This window comes from Callospermophilus lateralis, chromosome 4 (genome assembly GCF_048772815.1).
Source record: "Callospermophilus lateralis isolate mCalLat2 chromosome 4, mCalLat2.hap1, whole genome shotgun sequence".
Taxonomy (NCBI): domain Eukaryota; kingdom Metazoa; phylum Chordata; class Mammalia; order Rodentia; family Sciuridae; genus Callospermophilus; species Callospermophilus lateralis.
Window position 1 is genome coordinate 117,953,590 of NC_135308.1, and position 27,531 is coordinate 117,981,120.

The 27,531-nt window shown below is 37.7% G+C and overlaps 1 protein-coding gene and 2 non-coding genes across 4 annotated transcripts; 2 read left to right on the top strand and 1 right to left on the bottom strand.

Annotated features, from left to right (window-relative positions):
- The first annotated feature begins 355 nt into the window (after positions 1 to 355).
- Helb (DNA helicase B) lies at positions 356 to 27,467 on the top strand. 2 transcript variants are annotated; one of them, XM_076853078.1, is made up of 13 exons: positions 356 to 577; positions 2,499 to 2,906; positions 4,409 to 4,578; positions 7,794 to 8,666; positions 10,176 to 10,356; positions 11,495 to 11,636; positions 14,693 to 14,847; positions 16,890 to 16,974; positions 17,340 to 17,399; positions 18,532 to 18,760; positions 19,650 to 19,793; positions 20,876 to 21,370; positions 26,379 to 27,467. In XM_076853078.1, the coding sequence occupies exons 1-13, from the start codon at positions 400 to 402 to the stop codon at positions 26,481 to 26,483; spliced, it is 3,225 nt and encodes a 1,074-aa protein (XP_076709193.1). In that variant the 5' UTR covers positions 356 to 399; the 3' UTR covers positions 26,484 to 27,467. The 2 variants fall into 2 exon arrangements, with proteins under 2 accessions (XP_076709193.1, XP_076709194.1); XM_076853079.1 differs by having other exon boundaries at positions 16,893 to 16,974.
- Trnam-cau (transfer RNA methionine (anticodon CAU)) lies at positions 19,155 to 19,227 on the top strand. Its single transcript has one exon. It is a non-coding gene; the product is annotated as a tRNA-Met (tRNA).
- On the bottom strand, positions 19,429 to 19,504 carry Trnat-agu (transfer RNA threonine (anticodon AGU)). The gene is given in 2 exon segments: positions 19,429 to 19,464; positions 19,469 to 19,504. It is a non-coding gene; the product is annotated as a tRNA-Thr (tRNA).
- Positions 27,468 to 27,531: the final 64 nt, after the last annotated feature.

Here is a 27,531-nt window from a genome sequence, read left to right on the forward strand (position 1 = left end):
GGCACCACTAAAGCCTCCAGATCAAGTATTCTCTAGAGGCCGGAGGTTTGGAAGATCACCCGCTATTTTGGTTTCCAGCTTGGACAGTTGTTGAGGGACGGTTTCTCCCAATTCTCTGGACTCTAGTCTACTGAGCCTTTCTCGCCCCGCCCTTTCCCTCTTACCCCTCCCTGGCCCCTCCCTTATCCCCTCCCTCTTCCCTCCCCGGCCCCCCCGCGGGACTTTTGGGCGGGGCTTCGCCGCTGCCACGCCCCTCCGCCTAGGCCGACGCCGCGTGGGCGGTCCCGGAAGCTGTCGGTCTGACGGTAGCGGAGCTGATTGGTCTCTCGTGGTCATGCCCTTCTCCCGGGTTTTCCCGAGTTGTTTGGGTTCAGGTCGAGAAAAGCGAGCGTGGCCAGGATGAGTGAGCCCTTGCGGGAACTGCGGGGACCTCTGCTCCCGCCCAAGGACCCGGTGGGGGAGGAGGATGACTATCTAAAGGAAGATGTGGAGGAGGATGAAGACTCCGTGTTCGTGGACGCCGAGGAGCTCTGCAGTGGCGGCGTCAAGGCTGGCAGCCTCCCCGGGCGCATCGAAGGTTGGGAAGAACCCTGCCCCGTCCGGGGTGGGTTGGGAGGAATCGAGGAAGTGTTTCCTTCTGACTCTGTACCGAACTAGGTGCCCTGTCGCTGCCCACAGTCTTAGTTTGGGATGGCTTAACTGCTTTATTCCTACTTAGTGATAATATCTCTCAGCAATGCTGTGTGTTAAACTTGAACTTAACGTGTCATCTCATTTATTGTTAATAGTTATGTGAGGTGGTTGTATAGTTAAGGGAATAGGGATGTAAAGCCTGAATTGCCACCAACATCAGGACTTTCAATTAGAATGTCCAGAACGAAACACGTGGTTACTCTTTAGCTACTTAGGGGAAAATATACAAGGAACATCCCAGCATATTCTGAATATGTTTAACTTGTGTTAATAACCTTGTGATTTTTGTTGACTTTTTTTTGCAGTTTTCTGTGCTGGATTATACCTGTTGTGTCTATGTAGTGACTGGTATTTAAGATTATTTTGATGTGTGAACCATTGTTATGCAGTAGAAATTTCTGAGATGTTGTCCAGTCTAATAGCTACTAGCTACATGTGGCGATTTAGAACTTGAAATGCTAGTGCTACTGAGGAGCTGAATTTTAAGTTTGATATAACTTAAAATTTAAATTTAAATAGCTACATGTAGGTAAGCAGTTAAGATTTAGACAGAAAAAATTCAAGTGTATGTGGATGGTTTAATAATTTCTTCTGAAGTATTATCAACTGGTTACTATGTTCAAACTGAGATGTTTGGTGCTGGCATGTTCCTCAGAGGTAAAATGCTAAGGTTACTATCTTAATAGAGCTCACCCTCTAGTGAATTAAATAGGGATTCTTTGATCACAGAAGAAATATATTACTTAGTATTTAAAGCACATTAAATAGTGCTTTGAGAGTTTATATTCATAAGATTCAGGCAGGGCTTTCCAGAAGAAGTGACAGTTAAGCTGAGATCTGTAGTAGATGTAATAATCAGTCGGGAGAACATTTAAGGCAAATGGAATAACTTGTGCGAAGGCCCTGTGGTGCACCAAGGGATTTTTTTAATATGCTGCATAAAGATTGCTATTGGCAGATGCCAGAGTACGCATGTTCCTGTCACTGGTATGGTCAATTAGTCACTCACCTACCTCAGTGGCAGGAGGGTAGAAACGCAGAATCAACAACAGATTCCAGGAGCTGGTGAGAAAACTGGCTGGTGACAAACCTCAGTCGACGTATTTTTGTAATGCACACAACTGTTATAGGGTTCAAGTGGGTGTGCCCATCAATAATATGTAAGCAAGATAATATCCATAAGCCAATCATCTAAGCAAGATGATATCCATAAGCCAATCATCTTCTGCCTCATGTGACCGCACTGTGAGGAAACTCTAAATATTGCTGTCGTGGTGGAAAGCAATCTGGAAGGGTCTTTGTCCCTAAGGGAAGGGGCTTACTGAGTCAGGGATTTCATGCCCTGAAGCCCCTTGATTCTTGGGTTTTCTGGCCCGATAGTTTGGCAACACTAACCACACGTGCTGAGGATGTGGTTTCACCCCATCCTGCAGGCGCTCCTGTCAGGCCTGAACAAACGTGGATTCTTCAAGCACTCCGAGCTGCTCATAGCTGCTAGCTGCAACTGAAAGTTATTCCAACATCAGAGTATCAAGGAGAAGACTGGTCTAGAAAGGAAACATCAGACACTTGTCATGCAAATACTGTGCTTATCTTTTGGAATACAAATATGTATGAAGCTTGCAGTGTAGTAAAGGAAGGCAGATAAGCCGATAGGCAGGATGAATTGCTGTAGGTATGTTAGGAGCACTGTAGGTCATATGTCTGTATGGGTTGCTGTGGAGGGATTAAAAAGAGTGGTGGGTTTGTTAAAATATCAGGGAAGAGGCTTTTAAATCTCCTAAATTAACTTCTTTCCCCTTTAGTTTTAATTCCTGATGAAAATACTCAAGAGGAATGTAAGGTATTTGGACGTTTTCCAATAACTGGTGCGTGGTGGCGAGTGAAGGTCCAGGTGAAGCCTATGGGATTGAAGAGCTATCAAGTCCAAGGATTTCCGTCATACTTTTTACAGTCTGATATGTCACCACCAAATCAAAAAAATATCTGTTCCCTCTTTCTTAAAGAGTGTGATTTCTCCTCTGATGACATACAAAAATTTTTAGCATGGGTAAACAGTGTATCAAGCTATAAAGACCTCAACTTTGAAAATATTAGAGAAACATTAAAAACTTTCTACAAGGCAGAAGCAAGGAAAAAACAAAAGAAATCTGCACAGAATGAACAGGAGGAGTTACTTGATGGTGAGATAAGCATTCCTCTGGACAATAAAAGTAAGTATAATTTGATCATGAGTTTTAGTGTAATTGAGAGACTGAATGACTGGAGTGTTTGAAATAGTACCACTGTCACATCCTGGCTTAGTAAGGGTTGAGCGTCTCAAATCTGAAAATCTGAAATGCTCCAAAAATCTGAAACTTTTTGAGCACCAACCTGACAGTGCCAGTGACACTTTCTGATAATTTATTATACTCAAACTTAGTTTCATGCACAAAATTACTATAAGTATTATATAAGATTATCTTCAGACTGTATGTGTAAGGTGAGTAGGAAAATAGGTGGATTTCATGTTTTGACTTGAATTCCATCCCTGGATGTCTCATGTACTTGCAAATATTCCAAATTCTGAAAATATACAAAATCCAAAACACTTCTCCCAAGTATTTCAGATAAGGCATCCTAGACTTGGATTCCTTTTTAATATCAGTTTAATGGAAATATATTTGGTTGCTTTTGGAGGATGTCATGGGCAGCTCAAGTTGTGTAATATGAAGGGACAGCATGAAATTATCCTTAAGGTCCTTTCCCAGTTCCTTTCTGGCTCTAAAATTATAATTCTCTCTCTCTCTCTCTCTCTCTCTCTGACTCTCAGAGAGTATCTTGAGTCCTTAAGAAAAAGTTGTTGATTATTCTTTTTTAAGAAAGCACAAGAAAAAAGGCTATGAGTAAAGCATTTTGAGAAGATTCCAGTTCAAAATGATTTAAATTTGGTTTGTTACCTGGATATTCAGATATGTGGAATATTGCTTTTCTTAGTTTTACTGAATTTTGTGTTACATTAATAAATGACTTTAAGGACAAAGCAATCATAATTACAGTTGAAAAACCAATAGATAATAAAGGTAATGTGTCAATTATTTTTATGCTTAGCTTTAAATTTATCTTTTTGTAACTGAGTCAGAATTTTTCTTTTTATATAATCATACGTTCTTTAACTTTTATGAGTGTATTATAATTATACATATTAGTGGGGTTCATTTGCTCCAGTAAATTCCACAGTACTTGGCCTTTCCCTCCCTGCTTCCTGTCCTCTGTTCCTCTTCAATTTTTCTTCTGATCTTCCTTCTATTTATTTACATGCTTATTTTTTTCATTAGTGAATTAAAATCCAAGTGGGATTCATGATGGTATAGTCATACATGCACATAGCATAATTTGGTTGAGTTCTTCCGCTTTTCCCGCCTCCACTTTGGTTCCCTACTTGAGTCAAAATTTTATTTTGATTTTATTGCAAGTGAAGGGAAACAAAAGGCTTAAGAAGTAGTTATCTATGCATTTAAAGAACATAGATTTTGGTGTTGAATACATTGAAAACCTTCTTAATATAAAAATGATTGCTATAATATAAATTTTCATACTAGTTAAAGTACATTTATTAATTTCTCTTTGATTTAGATTTCTTGAACTTGTTGTGCTAAATGAGAAAGTCCTTCAAGTTAGTCATTATCTGGGCTCATTTGAATGTTTTAATTTCTTCTTTTGTCATATCTTATAGTTCCATTTATGTATGTAATGACAGCTTTGCAGTTTCCAAAAGTAATGGAATTCCTTCCAGTTCTACTGCCTCGACACTTTAAACGGCTCATAAACTCAAGTTCTAAGGAGGTATTGGAAAAGATTGAAGAGATTTTAAGTATACATCCATGGAAGCTGGGATTTAATAAAGTAAGTAGGAAATTTGTTCAACATTTTGTGATCTTATATATAAAGCAGAATTTTTCAAATTTGACAGTTTTTGCCTTTCAATGGAAAATATTTTGTGTAGATCCCAGTGTTGACTTTTCTTTTGGAGTGTAACAAACTTCTTATGCCTGTTGCTCTTTTGCAACTGTGAAATCAGTAAATTTATAAATGAAAACCAAAATAACAAAATGCATGACATCAGATTCTTGGCATTCATTTAATCATATCATTTAATTTAATCTGACAAATCTTTCTTGTAACAAAATTGCCATTTGCATAGATCTCATTGAAAACAAAAATTCTTATGAATTTGGCAATTCCATTCTGCTATGCAATGTAATTTTTCACTATCCAATAGGAACAACATAAAATTTTCATTATTTTATGATTCATCATGATATCATTTGATTTTCTTTTTGGTGAGGTACCAGGGATTAAACTCAGGGACACTCAACCACTGAGCCACATCCCCAGCCCTATTTTGTATTTTATTTAGAGACAGGGTTTCACTGAGTTGTTTAGTACCTCACTGTTGCTGAGGCTGGCTTTGAGCTCACCATCCTCCTGCCTCAGCCTACCAAGCTGCTGGAATTACAGGCGAGTGCCACCGCTCCCTGCTCATTTTATTTTTAATTGGCATGATAATATCATTTAGAAATTAATTCACTTCTGTTCCTATTATTAGAGGCTAAGAGTGGAAAAGTGGTACTCTGAGGCTCCATGGTGGTGAAACCAAATGCTGTACTTAAATTTTGGTACTATTTGGTTATAAGTGGTTTTGTAAATGAAAATACAATTGAAGAATTCTCTTAAGAATTCGTGGACTCTCAAAAATGTTTGCAGATTCCCAGCTTGAGAAGTAATTGGAAAAATGAATTCATTCTTTAAATCTTGTGACTATAAATTCAGTAGGCTTTGAAAGATAAGATTCTGAAACATCAAATAATCATTACATGTTTATTTAGTGGAGAATGGAGACAAAGCTCTTGAGTTGTAAGAGCCAGATAATATTTTAACTTTATTTTGAACCCCCATCTTTGTAAATATAAGATATAAAGAGAGATCTAAAATTTATGACTGTCCACATTTCAAGAATTAATTATATACGGAATTACTACTAAAAGTGTACATTGTGTTAGGTAGATACAATTTAGCAAACATGTACTGAGACCTTACCAGTGAAGAACAGAGATATGATCAGACTCTCACCCTATCTCAGTATCTGGGCTCACCATCTTCATGGTAGGGAATAGAACTTGAGTTTTTCTTTGGAGTCAGTTGGCAGAGCTTCAAACTAGGGCCAGCCTGCTTTCCTCCTTCTCTGTGTCCTTTCATCTCTGCTACTTCTTTAAAGAAATTGTTTTTAGAAAGGATTAGCTGTCAGTTACTTGATTTTTTTTTTTTTTTTTTTTTGACTTCCTGGAGTAAGTGGAACTCTGTGTTAGAAGCTGTGAGAGCCCCAGATTCTTTCCCTAGAGTGGGCATTAAATGATTACTGTTTCTTATCCTGGCACGGGAACAGGGCTGCATCCTGTTGACGTTCAACTGAGAGATGCCACACTTGGGGACACCAGGTGATATTGAGGCAAAAATTATCTGATGGAGACAGATTATTCAGTTAGGGAAGAGGCCTCTCCTTTTTCCTGGTCAGTATCTGGAAGTCTTGTCTTCTGCCCATCTCTGTTCTCAGAGAAGAATCATATGTGGGAAGTTGAGGCCTGGCTGCTGAGGTCTGGGACTCAAGTGGGATAAGGAGGTCCGAATTCCTGCCACTCCATGGTGTTCATTTCCCAGGTGGCCATTTAACACTACAGTCTGGGTGGCCTAAACATAGAAACTTATTCTCTCACGGTTGTGAAGATTTCTAAGTCTGGGCTCTGATGGTGACAGGGTTGGTTTCTCATGAAGCCTCTCTACTTGATTTGTAGATGGTCTTTCCTCCCAGTGTCTTCACGTGATCTTACTTCTGTGCCCATCTGTGTCCCCATCTCTTCTTCTAAGCACACCAGTCATATAGGATGAGGGTCCACTCTAATGGCCTCATTTATGGGGTTATGATCTCATTTAACCTTAATTACTTCTTTGAAGGCCCAATCTCCAAATCCAATCACACTATGAGATACTAGGGGTTAGGACTTCATTGTATGGCCTTTATGGGGACACAATTCAGCCAGTGAAAGATATAGAGAGCTCAGGAGGGATGTCTCCATGAAAACAATGGAGCTGATAGCTGACCTGATGATCTTGGTGGATCTTGGCAAGAGAGTTATGTGCCTCTTCTACAGTTTTTTGGCAAAATTGTTGGTGGACACATAGGAAATTAAGCCAAAAAAAAAAATAAGGTAGACATTCACTTCATGATATATACAAAGTCTTACCCAAAATAAACATATTACTTGATTATGAATCCTATTAATATAACCTAATAAACTGATTTAAACTAGATTGGTTAAGAAAATGTATCCTATAGAGCCAGGCACAGTGGTGCACATCTGTCATCCCAGTATCTCAGGAGGTGGAGGCAAGTTCAAGGCCAGTCTCAGCAACTCAGTAAGGCCCTAGGCAACCTAGCAAGATGCATGGAGGTGATCATGAGAGAGAGAGAGAGAGAGAGTGAGAGAGAGAGAGAGAGAGAGAGAGAGAGAGCGAGTGCTTTTCCTTAGAGAAACTCTTTCCAAAGATGCATGGAGGTGATCATGAGAGAGAGAGCGCGCGTGCGAGCGCTTTTCTTTAGAGAAACTCTTTCCATAGCAGGGAGTTAATAATAAATATCTAAAATATTGTTTTTTAAATTCAAGGAATAAGATAGATATTACTTAGAAATGTAGAGATAAATTCTGGGAGGAAAAACAAAAGAGTTTATGGTGATTCCTTTAGAAGGCCTAGGAAAGAGTAAGCCAGGGGATTCCTATTTTTCATAATAAGCCGTGGAGTATTATTTGACTTTTTAAAATGATGTGTTTATTTCTTGTATAAAATATAATTTTAACTTAAAAATTATGTAGGTCTCCAACCACAGAACAGACAATTAAAAAATTAGTGATATGTTAAGTATATAGTTTTTCCTCAAAATTTAGTTGAAATATATAATTCTGGGACTTAAAAATTGTTAGCAAGTAATATAATTCTTACTGGATTCTAATCTCATAATTATTTACAATTTCTGTAAAAGAAATTTGACCTTCATTTCCTCAAAGATAACCTACAGAGAGCTGAAGCTTTTGCGATGTGAAGCTAGTTGGGTGGCTTTTTGTCAGTGCCCGCCCCTTCTGCAGTTGATGACTGACTTGGAGAAGGATGCCTTGGTCATCTACTCTAAGCTGAAGCAGATCTGTAGAGAACTCGGCCACACATGCATTGAAGAGGACAACTTGACTTCAGAATTGTCGGGGCACATGAGTTTTCACGATGTTTGGCAATCTCTGAAGTTTTTGAAGGACATTGGTATGGTGACGTGTGAGAAGGGCTGGATCTTTCTTTATGACCTTTACCAGGCCGAGAAAGGCATTGCCTCATCAATAAGTTACCTGATGAAGAGACCTCCATGGCATTTACAGGTCGATGTCAAGAAGGTCCTGGCATCTATTCATACCCCCAAACCCGAGGATTCAGGAAGTGATGATGAAGAAAGTAAACCCAATGAAACAGGGTTAGAAAATTCTGAGGGCATTGTGGACCCAGGGGATAGTGACAACCTTACTTGGGATAATGGTGACAATGAAACTAATGCAGAAGTTAATGAAGTCCAGCTGGATCAGGATCAGTTGGCTGCCTTGGAAATGATTTGCTCCAATGCTGTGACAGTCATCAGTGGGAAAGGTGGCTGTGGGAAGACCACAATTGTTAGCCGCCTTTTTAAGCATATAGAGAAGTTGGAAGAAAGAGAAGTAAAAAAAGCTTGTGAAGATTTTGAACAAGACCAGGATGTCCCAGAAGAATGGAGTACCTTCTTTGAGCAGAGTCATATGGGGGCAGACAAGGCCATAGAAGTTCTGCTCACAGCACCTACAGGGAAGGCAACTGGCTTACTGAGACAGAAAACTGGGCTTCCTGCTTATACTCTTTGCCAGGTAAAATCTGTGGCATTTTTTTTCTATAGATAAAACCTTTGCCATAAAGATACAGTTATTTCTTACTTAAGACAGTAAGTACAGAGTTTCTCAGAGATGGGTCTTGACCAAGTTTCTTCTTACACATCAACTTTGATCGACTGGTGGTATCTTACTATCTGTTTGGATATTGAGATAATATTTCTGAAGCCATGTTTAGGTTCAAGAGGGAGAGCAAGTACACAGGAGGAGCTCTGGAGTGATAATTATTGCATTTATTTATGATCCTTGAATTAGGGTTACCAGACATAGCAGATATTAATATGAATAATTTTTTAATATATGCATATACCAAATGTTGCATGGACATACTTATAACTAAAGGTGAATTGGTGTGGTGGTGGTAATGGTGGTTTTTAAAATGAGGAGGTCATTTATTGTATATTATGTAGTTCATATTTAACTGGACATCCTGTATTTAATTTGGCAATCCCAGCTTGGGCTAGTATGTAGGGATACCTGGCTACAGAGCTCTTGGAGTGATCAGAGTGCTTAGGGAGGGGGTGTGTATTGAGATGGTTGTACTAGAAGTACAGTGGAAAGTGTCAGGCATTTCTAAGATCACTAGTTGGATTTAACAGTCAAAAGAAGTGAAACGATTAGAGATAATTTCAAATGTTTTGCTGTGAGACAAGGCCACTGAGAGAATGAGGGTTTTGTTCAACAGAATTGATGCATTTGAATGAGAAATATGAAGGCTTTCTTTAATAAACTTGCTCATTCTAGTTTTAATAGAAAAATTAAATAAGACATGATGAAATACCATATTAAAATATGCATATTGCATATATCCACAATTGTGAAATGGAAATATTTTCTGGCATTAACCAAAATGTTTAATGTTCTCTAGTTGCAATTTGACATTTTTTTCCCTCATTTATATTATAAAAATACTGGTATCACTCCGGTAGTAAAGTAGCATCCTTAGGTGAATTGGTGTGGTGGCGGTAATGGTGGTTTTTAAAATGAGGAGGTCAGAAGTTTAGAACACTGGAAAGAAAAAAAGGAGTAATTTTACAATTAGGTTAAGAAGGTGGCTTTTTATTTCCAGAACAAGAGAAGGGTTTGAGGGATTGATTGGAATATCTCAGGAGGTCCAGAAGTTTAATTTGGGAATGAAAAAGAACAGGAAGCTTTGTCTGGTTCAGTGTCAACTAGAGAAGTATAATATTTTGGAATAAAACTATGTTTGAAGATTATTAAATTAAATACAATTTAATAATTAAATTATTAAATTAAATAAAAATTGCTGGGAAGCAATTTTTTGAACTGTTTAATCCTTTTGTTTTTAGATTATTTGATTTATCTTTTTTTGTGTATTCATCCCTCTAACTTCTCTGTTCTCTATTTGTCTATTTCTTTATCCCTTTCCTTGTCTTTCTTTACTCCTGCTTCATATGTAAGGGTTTTGTTTTAAAATCATTTAATTTTTATTAACCTGACATTAGATATACCATACTTTGCTTATAGGTCAATTATAGCTTCTATTTTTGGGACAAAAAGCAGCCGGAGGAAAAGAAATTGCCATGGAAGTTTTCTTCAGTTAGAGTTCTGGTTGTGGATGAAGGGAGTTTGGTGTCTGTAGGCATCTTCAAGTCGGTTTTAAAATTATTGTGTGAGCACTCTAAACTTTCTAAGCTTATCATCCTTGGTAAGTTACAATATTGACGGAATTCTAATGTTTAGTTGAAAGCACTGCGGTCAGCATATTGTTCCCCTCCTTCCATTGTACCATTTCCTAGGGTGGGAAGCCATCCTCAGTGTCCTGATCAAGGTGGCACTGAGTTAAGTCTGACTACTCTTAATCACCTTGGGTAGGGCTTTGTTTTGATCAAGATACTAGTAGGTGATGATGAAAGAAATAGAGCTGTCACTACTAAACACCTAAATGATGGCTATTAGAATAGTAAAAGTGCCAGAGAGTCAAAAGAAATTAGACTGTGAATTATTTGAAAAGAGTAAAATATCTGAATTATAGACCACTTAAAAGAAATTTTATGATTTGAAGCTAATTAGAATGTGCCAGCCTCTAAAGTCCTCTAATTCTGTTGAGGTTCAGTTAGATTCTAATAAGTAGTGATCTGTGGACTATATGATTTAATGCAGGAAAAAAACCAAATCACAATCTGAGAATCAAATTGTATATAAATATTATTTTTTAGGTCTTTGAAGATGTTTTATAAGCACCTGATTTGATTAATGCTGAAGCATTCTTCTTATTTCTATTCAGTACATATATTTCTTATTTTTCGGGTTTGTTTATTTCAAGCAAAGAGAATTTTTTAACAGTGAAATCTGTTGTCATTAGATTTGTGGAACTTGTCTGTTATCAAATGCTTATTTATTTTATATTTTATGCATTTAGGTAATTGAGACCATAGATTCTTCCAAGTTCAATAAGACATTGAGCAAGACTGAGTAAATGACAAATTACTAGTTTTTTAAAGTTTTTTTTTTTTTTTTAACATGTGGGTTAAAATGTGTATTCCTCTACAGTTTGCCCATGGTTACAGATTTGAAAGAAGTTCAGTTCATATTTTGTTACCTTATGGTGTTTTCATCTTTTTAAAAAATCTTTTACTGTTTAATTTGAATGTTGTTTTTTTTATATTTTTAAAATATTTACTATTCTTAAATAATTTTGAATATAGATTTTTGGGGCTTTTTTTCTCTAAATTATAGCAAGTCCATGTTTATAGTATATATATCAATGGGAAAAATCAAAATAATTTCTGAAGTTTTAGATGCCAGTTACTAAAACCCACAGTGTCTTTCTTCCCCCCTTTTAGGTGATGTTAGACAGTTACCTAGTATTGAACCTGGTAATCTGCTGAAAGATCTTTTTGAAACTCTTAAGTCAAGAAAGTGTGCAATTGAGCTGAAGACAAACCATAGAGCAGAATCTCAGTTAATTGTGGACAATGCTACACGGTATAATATAATGAAAATTTTGTATTTCTTTCCTATAAGATTGGAAATAGAAAGTAAAAATAGGAATAATAATAATAATTATTTGTGTGTGTGTGTATATATACACACACACATGTGTATATACACATACATAAGGTTTATGATAGAATAGGTTTACTAAAAGGTATAATAAATATATTAAATCATTTAAGTCAAAAGCTTATATATATAAGCTTATATATATATAAGCTTTTGAGTATAGCTTTTGAGTATATATACACATATGTGTATATGTGTATATATACACACATATATGTGAACATATATATTAATTTTTGAGTTAAATGATTTAATACAACATATTTACTGTACCTTTTAGCAAACCTATTTAATCTTAGAATATATACCTTTTGCTCACAGAAAAACAAAGTTAATATTCTTAATGCTGATCCAGCATTAGTTATTATTGAAATTTAAGAATGGATATGTTTTGCTGATTTAAAATGCATGTGCATTTGGCTTTCTGTATCTGTGACTTCCACATCTGTGGATTCCACCAACCATGAGTTGAAAATATTTTTTAAAAAATCACATCTGTACTGAATATGAATAGACATTTTTATCATTATTCCCTGAACAATACAATAACTATTTACATCTCATTTACAATGTAGTAGGTAATATAACTAATCAGGAGATTATTTAAAATATGTGAGAGAATATGTGTAGGTTATATGCATATACTCTGCCATTTTATATAAGGGACTTGAGCATCCATGGATTTTGGTAACCATGGTGGTCCTAGAACAAATCCCTGGCAATTACATCTGAATTTAAGTTGCATTAAGCTTAGAGACTGGAACAAGGAGATCAGAGACTTGGAAATAATGAGTTCACTCATATTCAGAGGAGAATTGGGGAAAGTTTTTCCTTTAATTTTTGTGGGGGGAAGTCTAACGTATAAAAATTAAATGTGGTATTTGCTCCCAAGTGAATCCTGCTGGCACCCGCAGCATATTACTCCTCTTAAAATAGGACAGAATCCTTTATTTCCCTTAGACTTTGCATAGACCTTTGGAGTGAGCCTCTGTGCACTCAGTATTTGCTTTCTTCATGATCTATGTATCAGAAGAATCATGATTATTACTATTTCATGACATTTATTTTAATATTAAAATATATAGATGTAAAGGGACCTTGAAATACCAAGAAACTGTTTCATTCATTGGACCACAAGTTAACTTTATAATTGACAGGAGTAGGGTCGGTGATATGGATTTGTATGGAGACATTAAGAAAAATAATGACGTTAGATGTATAATATTCTTTTCCTATAACTCTTTTGCTTCTACCTGAGGAGCACTTTCTTTTTGTACTGGGGATTGAACTCAGGGGCACTCAACCACTGAGCCACAAATCCAGCCCTTTTTATATTGTATTTAGAGACAGGTCTCACTAAGTTTCTTAGGGCCTCACTAGGTTGCTAAGGCTGGCTTTGAACTCACAATCTTCCTGCCTTAGCCTCCCAAGCCATGGGGAAGGGCACCTCATTTGTGCTAGATGATTGGTCATTTTAAAGTTCCCAAACTTGGAGGAATCTAAACCACATCACATTCCTTAAGAAGTTAATTTACCTGAAACTCAGGAATTCTTCTTAGTAACCCTTTCAGTATCAATTGGTCCAAGCTGTGCTCCTGTTATCATTTCATATATATATATGAAATGCTTCTAAGAATATATATATATATGTTGTAGTTAGACACAATCAATGCCTTTATTTTATTTATTTTTATGTGGTACTGAGGATCGAACCTAGCGCCTCACACATGCTAGGCGAGCACTCTACTGCTGAGCCACAACCCCAGCCCTCATCATTTCATCTTAATCACCATCCCCTAATATTTATTTACTGTGGAGGATTCCTGTGTTATGCCAGGGAAATGCTTCTAAGAATAGAAGTATGCTACATGTCCTGGCTCAGAATTAAAACAAAATCAACAATGATTCCTAGGAGCCCCCAGAATTACATATCATTCCCTTTCCTTTCTTCCCTTCCAATTCATTTGGCAAAGATTGAAGATGACACAGAAGGGCACCCCCACCTCAGGTAGCCAGGGTGCCGTGTGGTCTGTTCCCAGAGTTAATTAGTCTTCTTCTGAAGGACCAAGGAGAGGCTCTGTTATGACAAGGCCCATGTTCCTTACTGTGTTTTTCTGATATGATTCGATAATCTTGAAAATACAAGAATGAGGGAAGAATGAGGAGGGAATGCACCAAACAAATGTGGATATGTGACCCAAATGGGAAAATTGAAACATATATACAAAACACGGATGAAAGGAGACGAGTATGGTAGAAAGTAGGGAAAAGGCTCAGCTAGTCCAAATTAAGTTAAATGGAAAGGGATGTGGAACCGCTGTGACTCAGATTTGCCTCTCAGTTCCCCTGCTGGCTACTTCTATGATGTGGGACCACTGTCCAGATTCGACTAAGCTTGCTATTGCTGCTTACCTATGAAATGAGGGTAATACCTACCTTGTATGGTTCTTGTGGATCTGGAGATAAGTGGGTCAGGTTTTCAGTGGTGCATAATATATCCTCTGATAGTTTTGTCTGAGTCTTATAACTTATTAAGAGTGGCTGGCATGGTAGTACCCACCTGCAATCCCAGTGGCTCAGGAGGCTGAGGCAGGAGGATCATGAGTTCAAAGCCAGCCTTAGCAACTTAGGAAGACCCTAAGTAACTTAGCAAGACGCTGTCTCTAAATAAAAAATTAAATGGCAGGGGATGTTGCTGAATGGTTTAAGCACCCTTGGGTTCAATTGCTGGTATACCCTGGTATTAAAAAAAAGAAAAAAAAAGCGGGGTGGGGAATGGCATGCTAAATGTATCACCTTAACTTTATGGTCTTCCAGTTCTATTAGAAAACTTATTTACTATTTATAATGCATATCTGGGTGGCATTTTCTCTCTGTTTATTATCTTTAGTAGATATTAATTATTATAAGTCTGATTATATATGAAGACATTTTTAGATGATAACATTCTTGGTTTATGTATTTTATCTTTATTCAAGAATCTCAAAACGTGAATTTCCAAGATTTGATGCAGAATTAAATATCTCTGAAAACCCTCCAATCCCCATCTCAGTTCAAGATAAGACATTTATCTTTGTCAGACTCCCAGAAGAGAATGCCAGTTCTCAGTTATCTCAAAGTGATCGTCATTCCTGTAAGTGTAAGCTTCTATGTCACAGAGTTATGTATTTCATTTTTATAATTTATTTAAGCAACTAGTTATATTTTATCTGATGATAAACATAAATATTACCAGTCAGAATGGGGCACTGAAAATAAATAAATGAATTTACTAATTTTTACACCCTGCAAGTGTGTAAAGAAGTAAGCTCTTGACATACAATAGGAGTGAGTAAACACTTGTTGAGTGAATAAATAGCTAGAGATGATTTTATTTAAAATAGAGCAAAGCTGCCATAACCCAGTTATTTTGGGAGAAATCAAGTTTTAGTTAATGAAGTCTTTCTTCTAGAACAAATTGAAAAGCACATACTTTTACTTTGAGTGTGTTTGTGAAGTAAGAGTTATGGTTGTTAAACTGTTGTCATGTTGAGTCCCTAACATTCTGCTTTACAAATTGGATAAGCATTGCTTCTAATTGTGGATGCTAGGATGCAACATGACAGGGTTGAGAGGAGCATGGGATGGGGAACATTCTCCTAGAGACATAGGACCCATGGCATGTCACTTAGCGATGTGTAAAGTGGGAGTGAGAGTGACGTTGCCTATGGAGCTGGGAGCGGAGCCATTGATGCTGATTTTCTATCTTAATTAAATACTTCTGCTGGAAAATTAGTCTCTTCTTTAAGAAAGCTGGGTAAATGTTTTCTTCAAACCTTTTCATTAATAATTGTGTTATTGAGTAAATTATACCTATTACTGCAAAGTACAAAAACCTGAGACTAGATTCATAGTGGGCTAGAATTTCAAAGATGCTAAAATGTACATCTTAGAATCAATGAAATATAGTGTACCTACTGATGTACTGGATGTAGAGAGAGTGAAAAAAGCAGACAGCAAAACAGCACAATCCTGTATGTGCTAATGAAAATAAAATGTTGAGAGACTTTTGGAGATTTCTGCTCTGGCAGGCTAAGGTTTGGCTCAGGCTAAGCTTAAGTTTGGCCATTTTCTAAAAATAATCCTCCCTTTATTTGAGAAATTAAGGGTTCAGTGAGCAACTAACTTAGCCTTCCTAGAGCAGGTGATCACAATGCCTGGGCTTTTTAATTCCCCCATGATTCTTTTCCTATTAATGAATTGCACAAAGCCTAGAATGTTCCTACATACATTTTTGGTTACCTTCTGTCCCATGAGAAAAGTTTGCCTTTTTGTACCATTGCTGAGACTGAAGGAAGCCTGTTTGTTGGTGTTCCATGTGAAAGGAGAAATTTTAAGTGGATGTCATTGTGGTCAGTCATCTGAGTTCTAAAGAGGAAGGGCAGGCTGTTGCTGCCCCACTCTCCATTTGAATGATTATGTCCAGAGCTTTCGTTTCCACATTCATAATACATACATAGTGAGTGGTCAAACTATTTAATAGCTGGTAGTCAGCATAAGCTCCATTGGAATGGTTTCTGCTGTGCTGGGGCTAATGTTTTAGGGACTGAATCATAGAGAGGTCTAGTGGGAAGGAAGGAAAAGGTTGGGGATATTGTGGAGTTAGGGGAGTGTCCATTTCCAGCCAATGCGGAAACATCTCAATATCGTACACTGGTATGGGCCAGTTAGATATCGCTTTGAATATAATGTCTATCTCATATGAGTATATTAAGATAACATTTAAAGCATATAAATTCTCAAATTTTCTTTCTAACCACTAGTACCACAGGGACTTAAAACAGAAAGTTTTATATTACTAATTCTGTTACACATATTGTATTCTTGCTCATTTCTTAAGTTCGGCATTCACAAATTATCAGTGAATATATAGTGAGCTTATTATAATTAGGAGCCATCCTGGCCATTGGTTGATCTCTCTGTTGAGGGTGGAAAGTCTGGAACCCTTTTCTCAATTCTCTTTCCTGTTGCTCTGGCTGATATGAGGAATGAGACAGGTATTCCCATGGTGAGCTTGTGTTCCATTTGGGGAGATATTTTTCTAGGCCCCTTAGTGGGAATTCTGATTTGATTTCTCCATAGAAATAGTGTTATGATTTGGTAATTTTCTGTGTTAATTTTTTTCTTTTTCATTAGCAGATTTATATTCTGCAGTTAGAAGTTTACTGGAAGAAAATGACTTTAAAAGCGCACAAACATCACAATTTATTGCATTTAGGAGGTAAAATATTTACAGTACTTTAATGTTTTTCATCTAGCTTTTGAATTTAATAACTTATTAATGTAAATCTCATTTGAATGGGGGAGACTCTTGTAATTCATCACTGTTAATTCTCATTTTTACTTCAGAATATTTCTTTGTTAGACTAGTCAGAGGTCACTTTCTAAACCTGGCTCTTTCTACCAAATATTATATTTAGACATTCCCAGAAAAGCTAAGTGGAACAAAAGTTTATGTGAGAATGTAAAATTGTAAAATACTTTTGCTGGAGAAAGTCCTGGAAACTTCTTATAGAATCCAGTATGTCAAAATTGTTTATAACACAGATGATCATATAATGACCCTTGCATTTTCCTGTGTTTCAGGCAGGACTGTAACCTCATCAATGACTGCTGTTGCAAGCACTACACGGGCCACCTCATCAAGTGAGCATCTCCAAGAACTGACAGTCCTCCCTTGAGTCTCTGACTGTTCTTTTGTTTGCTGTAGCAAAGTATACTTTTTCCCCTTGTCCTTATTTGTGAAATATAATGATTTCTTCAGTTAAATATATATTCATAGGAATTGACATGTATGGTAGTGAGTGTATTAAGAAGAAAAATAAGGAATGAAATTTTTCTTATGGTTTCAAGTTTGGCAACCTTCAGCTCTTCCGAGATGAGCATGGGGAGTCAAGGAGAATTTCTAGTGCTTCCAAGAACCTGAGCAACCTGGTGCCTCTGGAGAGTGCTTTTATAAATGGCCAGCAGAGAAATAGGAGTGCAGATGGGCCCTCTGTTTTTACATAGGGAAAATTAATTCATTTATCTTGCATTTACCAACACCTAGTCATTACTCAGTGTAGAGATCCTAGGGCCATTTAAGGCACAGGAGCTCCTGTCTGCTGAGGAAGGATGCACACACACACACAAAAACTGTGTAAGGAAGCCTAACAATGGGTTAAAAACAAAGGGTTGGACCCTTTGGGTCCGTGTAACTATTATCTTGGAAGGTAATTTCACCTTTTCATGTATATAAATGAAGACTCTTTACATAGAATTTCCTTTACCAATCTGGAATAAGAATGAATGAGATAATAAACCTAAAACACCACAGTAACTGGCATATAATTAATATTTATTCAATTTGCTGCTATTATTCTAATAGATGGTCATAATTATTTTTATAGAAATATGTATGAGTGATCCAAAACCTGAAATAGGGTTGTAATAGGTAGTAAAAGGAGAAGAGAGAATTATTTTCAAAGACAGAATCAAGTTTTTTAGTAAATTTTTAAAATAGGAGGGGAAAGAGCATATAAGCTAAAATTACTAACTTGAAAAAATTAGCTAGGAAATGGCATTGAGTTTGAGGTGATACAGTGGGCACATATAAATTATCACATGATAATTGTGAAAATCTGATTTTCTTGTTGACCTTTGGAGAATGGAAGCAATATAAAGAAAGTGTGGAAATTATTTTGATAATTGAATCAGTTTTAAGTAGGAGCTACTGTTTAAACAAAATAAAATTGAAATTTTCTAAGCTCTGATTATATATTATCATTTTCCAACCCAGAGACCATCGGAAGAGACTCATATTTGGAGTTGGTGATAAAATTTGTTGTACCAGGAATGCATACCTCTCGGAGTTACTTTCTAGAGATACCTTTGGAAGTCAGCCTGATAATGATCTAGAAGCCAGTGGAGAAGGCTTTTGTGGGACTCCTCATGGTTTTGCCAAGAATAAGCATGACTTTGAAAGTGATATTCGCCTGTGCAATGGAGAAGTATTTTTCATAACTGGAGTAAGTGTCAGAAAAATAATACCTTTTTACCAATTAGAACTATAGTTTTTTTAAAAAAATATCTTTGTTTTATTTATTTATATGTGGTGCTGAGGATCGAACCCAGGGCCTTGCATGTGCTAGGCGAGCGCTCTACTGCTGAGCCCCAGCCCCAGCCACAAGAACTATAGTTTTTATTGTCCTATAATTGAAATGTCTTGTCTAGTTTTAGTAGCAGAATAATGCTGGAATAATTGAGAATAGTTGAGTTGGAAAGGGTTTCATTTTATATTTTTCCAGAAGACTTTGTAAGGACCAAGACAAAACTGAGAGTGAGACACTTAGATTTGCAAAGCATCATGTCCTTGGTTGGCAGCTTAAATATAGAAAGTATAGAAAGCTCACCAAGGGGACTGGGGATATAGCTCAGTTGGTAGAGTGCTTGCTTCATATGCACAAGGCCCTGGGTTCAATCCCCAGCACTGCCAAAGGAAAAAAAAAAAAAAAAGCTCCCCAAATTTGTTCTCATTGTAATGACTTCTTTTAAACTTGTATTTTTAAAAAGCTGTGAGGAAAAATACTTTGAGAACTTTCAAGACTGAAAATTTCTATTTGTGTTTGTTAAAATATTTGAGTGAGGATATATTCAATTAGGTATACATTTTAAGTCTTTTGAAAAAAAAAAAAATCTGGGGTGCTGGGGATTGAACCCAGGGCCTCGTGCATGCTCACTAAGCACATGCTCTACCACTGAGCTCCACCCCAAGGCCCAAGCCTCTTGAAATTCGTAACAGTAATGAATGTACATTCTGCTTTTAAGGTGCTTATATTTTCTGTTCAACCCAAAGAGGATATCTTTACTGTGTGCATATTTGAAGACATACAAAGTAATTCTTTATTTTGGTTGCAGGATAAAACTGATGTAACTTTTGGAATGAGAAGGTATGTGACTATTAATAACATGGCTGGCTTGGAAGTAACAGTGGATTTTAAGAAACTAATGAAATATTGTAACATAAGACATGCATGGGCAAGAACTATTCATACTTTTCAGGTAAGAGTGGATTCTTACAAAACTACTTAAATTGAGAACTAAGTCATTGAGAGCCATTCTTTGTTTTCTTTTTAATTTAATTTGCTTTTATTTTTGTTATTTTAACAAGGTTGGGGATTAAAGCCAGAGCCTTGTACATGCTGAGTTACCAATGAGCTACATGGGGTCTCCCTTCCCTCCTACACTCTTCATGTGGCTTGGTGTGGCCTGTGCTGCTCTTGTCTTCATTCAGAATTTTATATTTTGTTCATTGTGGATGTTTTCTGCCTTATTTTTGATTTCAAAAAATCTTACTAGATTTGTTTTGTGTTCCATATTTATGTTGATTTTTAATGCCTTTTGTAAATCATTAATTTTATTTTTTTCCATGTACTTGTAATCACCATTCTTTATTTATAGTGTCTGGTTTTTAAACTTTTGTTATATTTTTAAGCAATTTGATGTTTGCTGTCAGAGGGGTGTGTGTGTGTGTGTGTGTGTGTGTGTGTATGTGTACATGTGTATATTCAAATACATATGTACATTTTTTATTTCCATTATTAAAGGATATTTTAGTTATCCATTCTTGTCATTATAGGTAACATTAGAATAATACTTTTATACCTAAAGTCCATGCAGTCATCTCTAAGTCTTTGATTAGGGAAACTTTGTCACTGTATGCCATTTTTTTTAAACATTTTACATTTTTTAAAAAAATATTTTTTTACTTGTCAATGGACTTTTATTTTATTTATTGATACGTGGTGCTGAGACTTGAACCCAATTCCTTGTACATGCTAGGAAAGCACTGTGCCACTGAGCCCTGGACCCAGCCTCTGCATGCCATCTTTGAAGTTTGTTATTGGGTTTCCACAAGACACTTGTGGACCTGTAAGATCCAAATACAGCAGCATGTATAGCAAATGCGAGTTCTTAGGTCACGAATAACATGAGTCGAGAGAGGGGTTCATACGAGTGCTCTGACCAACAGAGGGTGCATGATGCGTGAGAGAGTTGTGTGGACTCATCTGTCTTCCCGATTTGTGAGCTTTCTGAACCCATTCTGCAGTGCTATGTCTTCATTCCTTGTTATTGCCTCTCAGGGGTCCGAGGAGAACACAGTAGTCTATGTGGTGGGGAAGGCAGGCCGCCAACACTGGCAGCACGTCTACACTGCGGTGACCAGGGGCCGCTGCAGAGTGTACGTCATTGCAGAAGAGTCTCAGCTCCAGAATGCAATCAGGAAAAACAGTGTTCCCAGGAAAACTCGTTTAAAACATTTCTTGCAAAACAAGCTCTCCACTAGCCAGGCCTCTGTGGCAGACCCTCCATCCCAGTTGAAGAACTCTGGAGACAGTGGACGTCCCAGCACACCACCTTCAACATCACCCCTCCCTACAGTCTCATCCAGCACAATCACACCCGATGTCGCCTGGAGCAAGTCCTCTGTAGCTGAAGATGAGACATTTGCGTGGGATGGAGAATGGCAGCTGTCATCATTTGATGAAGTGGGTGCAGATGAGGATCTATCACAATTGCGAGGGTCCAAGAGAACCTGTGGTACAGATGACTCCGAAAGTCCAAAAAAAGTTCTCATGGTAGGATTGGCTGTCAAATGTGCTCATATTTTATTTCATTTACTAATGACTCTGTATTTCTGTTAGCTTTGCATTATGCTGTCAGGTTTAAACACAGCTGCTTTCTCATCTTTGTCAGAATTCCCCTCTTCTGCTCCTAATTGGTCCTTCCGACTCATGCATGAGGCTTCCACTCTATGTAGACTTAATTAATGGGAGGTGATATTCTGGAAGAAAATTACTGTTACTCAACACCTTTTTTCCCAACATCTTCCTTGTCAATTTTTCTCTCTCTTCCCCACCCCTGCTTTGCAGGCCACAATCTGACTTTATCTCACCAACTCTGTTGAAATGGCTTATTCCGGTCCTCAGGGCCTTATCTCAGGTCTTGTTCTTGACTTTCCCTTTGACACATTATAGTTTTAATTCCTGCTGTGTCTCCTTCCCCTGATTACAGGGGTACCTTATGCAACATCCCCCTTACCTCAATGTCCCCCACCCGCCCCCCCACCTCATTTCCTCACTCCTTATTTCCTATACCTATGGTATATTCCCAAGGTTCAGTTTTTTTTTTATCTTTGGGAACACACCACATTCTCACCACTAGAGCCAGCCCCTTTGCACTGGTGTATCATTCAGTGAAGCTTCAACTGTCTATTTCTTCCCAAGTACTGGGAACTCAAAGATAAGCAGGTAACAGTTCTCCCTCTTTCACTGATTGCCTATGGTGGAGACAGACAGCTAGGTAAGTGACTTGGTGATTCACTGATTGCTCTGACACCAGGGAGCAGTTAATGAACCTGTTCCCTAATCTGTTTCTTTGTTCCTAGAGATTGAATTTTCTGGAACCACAGCCTAGTATCTTACTCTCTGTTCCATTTTCTCCATTTCAATCACCAGTCTCCTCGTGATACAGCTTAATATCTTGGAGTCACCTCAGACTCACCTTGCCTTCACTCTACCTCCAGGGAGTTAGCTTTATTGCAAAATATCTTTCTCAGGGATTTCTTCCATTCCTTCTAGTCTGTCCTATGTTAGGTCCTTATCTTGGGTGATTTGTGACCTTGCTACCTTCCTCTGCCTGTTCCCATTCTGCTAATCCACTCCCCACCCTGTGATCACATTATCAGGCTTCTGGGTGCCTAGCTCATTTCTTTGTTCAAAAGCCTTCAGTGACTTCTGGTGCCTGCAGTATAAGCTCTCAAATGTTTGGCTTGACGTTTGAAACCTCTCTTGGTTTCATTCCAGCTTTCCCAACATCATTTCATTTCCCACTATTCTTTTTGTGACTTTAGTCAAGCTAGTGTCTAAACTGATTAAAACAAATGAGACTTTTTCTTCTCTCTTCCTTTTGGCTCTTGCATTCTAGAGATGGACACTTTACAACTTGCTGACTAGATATAAAGGGTATGAGGAAAAATAATCCAGAATGGTCCCTGGATATCTGGTTGAAACAATTTGGGGATTGGCTGTGCCATTTCCTGAGATGAGAAAGACATGAATAGAACCTGTTTGGGGAAATGCGGGTCTCCTGTGGCAGGCTATGTTGAAGGTGCCAGTTAGACACGTGGGATTATAAATTACTTCCAAGCATAGTTCCAACAGGAGCTTAATAATTGCTTAATGTGCAGCAGCAGACTTAGTAGGATGAGTGTGTCATCTTCCAAAGTTAAGGGGCCACACTAGGAGGTCAGAGAAGAAAGTGTTCATGTAACCTCCTGTCCCAGACTGAGTTCTGAAGGGGTAATAGTCATGTACTCTGTTCCCCAGATAGGGGACATTTCACTCTTCTCTGAAAGAGTCTGCCTGACAAAGACTCAGCCCCTGAAGGGTCAATTATAATATAGAACAGCATGGCTTGAGCACAGGGTGTAAATGAGAGTTGAGGAAGATTCAAGAAGGACAGGCAAAGGGTCTCCTACAGGGATTGTCCATTCTTCTGATTGTAGCAAGAACAGTAAAGCACTTTACGTGCTCCATGAATTGAAGCTTAGGAAGATGACTTTGATTATGATTTCGTAGATGGTGTTAGGGAGAGACTAGGGGACAAGTTCCTAGCATAAAGAGTATTTCAGTAGCCTGGACAAAATGATTAGCTTGAAGTCAACTAGCAATGGGAATGGGGAAGAGATGCTAAGGGACAGAGCTGATGGGACCTAATCTATATATCTGCCTTGGGGTGAGGATGACTCTTAGACTTCCGGTCTGGGTATGCAGGTGAATCCAGGTACTATAAATCAGGGTCATGAGAACGGGCAGAGGGGCAGCTTTGGTCAGAAAACTAAAATGGACATAACCCACCCTACTTTGGCAATATTAGAAACCCTGCTGATTCATAGTTTCATTTTATACCCAAGATCAACTGTTTAATCTGGAATTTCTATCTCAGGAAACATCTTGTTCTGAAAGTAAACTTGCATCACTTGCAAAGCCCCTCAGCCCCGCTTTTGTGGTACTAGAAATTGAACCAGGGGCCTCTCCCATGTGAGGCAAGTGCTTTGCCTCTGAGCTCCATCCCCAGCCCTTTTAAAAATTTTATGTTGAGACATGATCTTGTCAAGAGTCCCTAGCTAGCCTTGTACTTGGGATCTCCTGCCTCAGCCTTCTAAGTAGTTGGGTTTACAGCTGTGCACCACCACACCTGGCAAAGATTTGTCATTTGTTAATACAATGACAAGGGCTGCCCACAAACTCTTTCTTCACATTGCTTCATAAGAATCACACCTGTATTTAAATCCTACCAGGATAATCATGCTTGCTTAACTACAAGGATACGTTTTGAGAAATGGGTCACTAGATGATTTCCTTGTGCAGTGTCACAGTGTACATAAACCAGCCTGCATGGTGTAGGTCAGTCTCTTGATGTGGCCCTTTGATGCAGTCAAGAGGCACAAAAAGAGCTGGGCGTGATGAAAATGCTTGTAATCCCAGCGGCTCAGGAGACTGAGGCAGGAGGATCACAAGTTCAAAGCCAGCCTCAGCAATTTAGCAAGGTCCTAAGTAAATTAGTGAGATCCTGTCTCAAAGTAAAACATAAAAATAGTACTAGGGATGTCACTCAGTGATTAACTGCCTCTGGGTTCAATCCCTGGAGGGAGAGAGGGAGGGAGGGAGGGAGGGAGGAAGGAAGGAAGGAAGGAAGGAAGGAAGGAAGGAAGGAAGGAAGGAAGGAAGGAAGGAGAGAGATACAAAACATGAGGTGGCTAAGACTATTGCTGGCGTGATATGGCATCCCATTGTATAGTAAACTTTTAGTTTTACTAAAAATTTTTATTAAAGTAGTACTTAACAACTTTTAGTAAGTAGAGGGCACTTTAAATAAAAATAAAAACTAGTAAATACAGAAACTGGTAACACAGTTATTATCAAGTATTATATAGTCTACATGGTTATATGTGCTATACTTTTATAGGACTGGCAGTGTAGAAGGTTCGTTTACACCAGTATCCCACAAATACAGGGATAATATATTGCAATAGGCAATGGGAATTTTTCAACTCATTATAATCTTATGGGACCACCTTCTTATATAGAGTTTGCTGTTGGCTAAAATATCATTATGGGGTGCATAGCAGTACTAATGTCTAATGTCTGAGCCCCTCTCAGATGAAAGCTTTAATGCTTCTTAATGGATTTATAGCTTTGGGTTTTGAAAAAAGGTCCTAAAAGAAATTTTAACTTGATATTTTGCCTGTCTCCGTTCCCCAAAAATGAGATGTCCCTTTAGGTAAAAGCATCTCAGTAAACATTGCTAAATTTATCGGAAGCAGTGATTTCCAGAATTTTTTTTTTTTAAATCACATATTAACATAAAAAATAAAGTAAGGAGGCATACTCATATAATTTTTTAAAATTTGTTTTAATTAGTTATGTATGATATATTAGTCTTGAATAAAGAATAGTCCCTATGTTAGTCAAGGTTCTCCAGAAAAGCAGAATTATTAGGAGACACATACATGTAGTATGTGTATTTATTTGTATATATATATACATCTATTAAGTATTGCATACTTAATAGACTAAAATCTAGTCTAAAGAAATTGTGTGTGTGTGTGTGTGTGTGTGTGTGTGTGTGTGTATCTGCCTGCATGTCTCTCAGAGTGGAATTTATCTCAAGGAATTGACTCATTAAGGAGACAGGCAAGTCTGAAATTTGCAGGCTTAGATTTTGATCATGCTACACCTTGAGTCTGAAAGCAGTGTGCTGATACAATCCCCTTTTCCTTGGGGGAGGACAGTCTTTTTTCTATTAAGACCTCAACTCATTGGACCAGGCCCACCCATATTATAGAGGATAATCTGCTTTACTGGAAGTTAGATGATTTCAGTGTTACTCTCATCCAAAATATAATCTTCATAGAAACATCTAGAATATCTGACCAAATATCTTGGTACTGTGGTTTTAGACAAGTTGACATAAAATTAACCATCACAGTGCTCTAAAATGAACTATTCAGTATCATAAAGGATGAATTGTGTTTACTTTTCTCGTTTTCCTCTGGTGGTGAAATGTCTTGACCATTCTGGCCCACTGACTGGCTCTTGGGAATTAGCAGTTATATGAAGAATATGACCATAGCATTGCAGTGTTCCATCTTAACTGCTTGCAGATCTGTCTTCTTGGACACACAGCCTGGGCATTTGTACAGGGCTGTGCACTTGGGGACACACACATTTTTAATGCTCAGTCATAGTCATATTGAAATTCTTCATGTTTGAACAAGGGGCTTTCATTTTAATTTTTTACTGTACAGCCAAATTATATGGCAAGTCCTGTCCATACCTTTAGGAGGTAAATGCGTAGTCATTTCTACATAAAGATCCAGAGCTGGGTGCTGGCAATAACATGGTGAGCACAAACATACATGACTCTCTCAGGAGCGACAGATGATGGTTCTGGTCGTTCAAGTCTCTCCAGGGTTGGGAGAAATGTATTATTTCTTCTTCAGAAGCAGTGAGGGGGAATAGAAGTACATAGGACAGACTGACTACATTTTTATAAAACTTGTTTTTATTTTTGTTCTAACAGGTGGAAGAATCATCTCCACAAGTATCTTCTAGACTTCAGAATTTGAGACTAAACCATTTAATCCCCAAGCAACTTTTCAAACCCACGGACAATCAAGAAACTTAACTTTCCCTGGGATTGCTCAGAATAATTACCTTACCTTTTTTTGTTTCAAGACGAATATGTACATTTTACCTTCAAAGTTTCAAGATAAAAGAGCATGCCTATAACTGGAATTTTGCTTGAAGATGTTTGTGTTAGCAGATGTTTAAAATCCACTTGATCAAAGAAAACTAATGATTTCAGCATCTATCATCATGAGAACTGGTAATCATGAACATAAACAAGGGGAAAAGATACTATATGTTTAAAAAAAAAACACCTGTATTTTAAAACATGATTTGTTTTCTAGAATAATGCCTTATTAACTGCCAAGATCATTGCTGGTTGCCTTTGCCAACAGTTGAAGCTGCGGCAAAGAACTGTGATTGCATCTGTTGGTGTCACTGACACACAGTCGAGGACGTCAGGTCTTCGGCAATGTGGTCCTTCACTCACTGTTGCTTACTCCATCATTGCTGCTCGGGCCCAGCACACCTGGGACTTTTCCTGGAAATGCCTTCTGAGTTAGGAACACGTTGTTCTAAATATATCTCGTTAGGAAATTTCTTTTGGAGCAATTTGATTTAAAAACATTTTATTATTAAATGATACTGTGGTTTGAATGTGTTCCCCAAACTTCATGTGTTGGAAACTTGATCCCCAGTGCAACAGTATTGGGGGGTGGGGCCTAGGTCACCAGTAGGTTAGTGATTGTGGGAATGGGCTCCTGATGAAAGGTACGTCCAGCCCTGTCTGTGTTGGAGTGGTTCTCTTGTCCTTCTGCTTTCTACCATGAGATGACAAAGCAAGAACACCCTTGTCAGATTCATTACCTTAATGCAGGTACACCTAGCTTTATCCACTCTGCTTTACTGACCTTCTCAAACACTGTGTTATTTACAAGTTGAAGTTCTGTGGCACCCCTGTGTGGAGCAAATATATTGGCATTATTTTTCTAACAGCTCAGATGATCCAATTTTTAGCAATAAAGTATTTTTTTAAAAATTGTGTATGTTGTTTGATATAAAGTTATTGTATACTTACTAGACTAAAATGTAGTCTAAGGAAATTT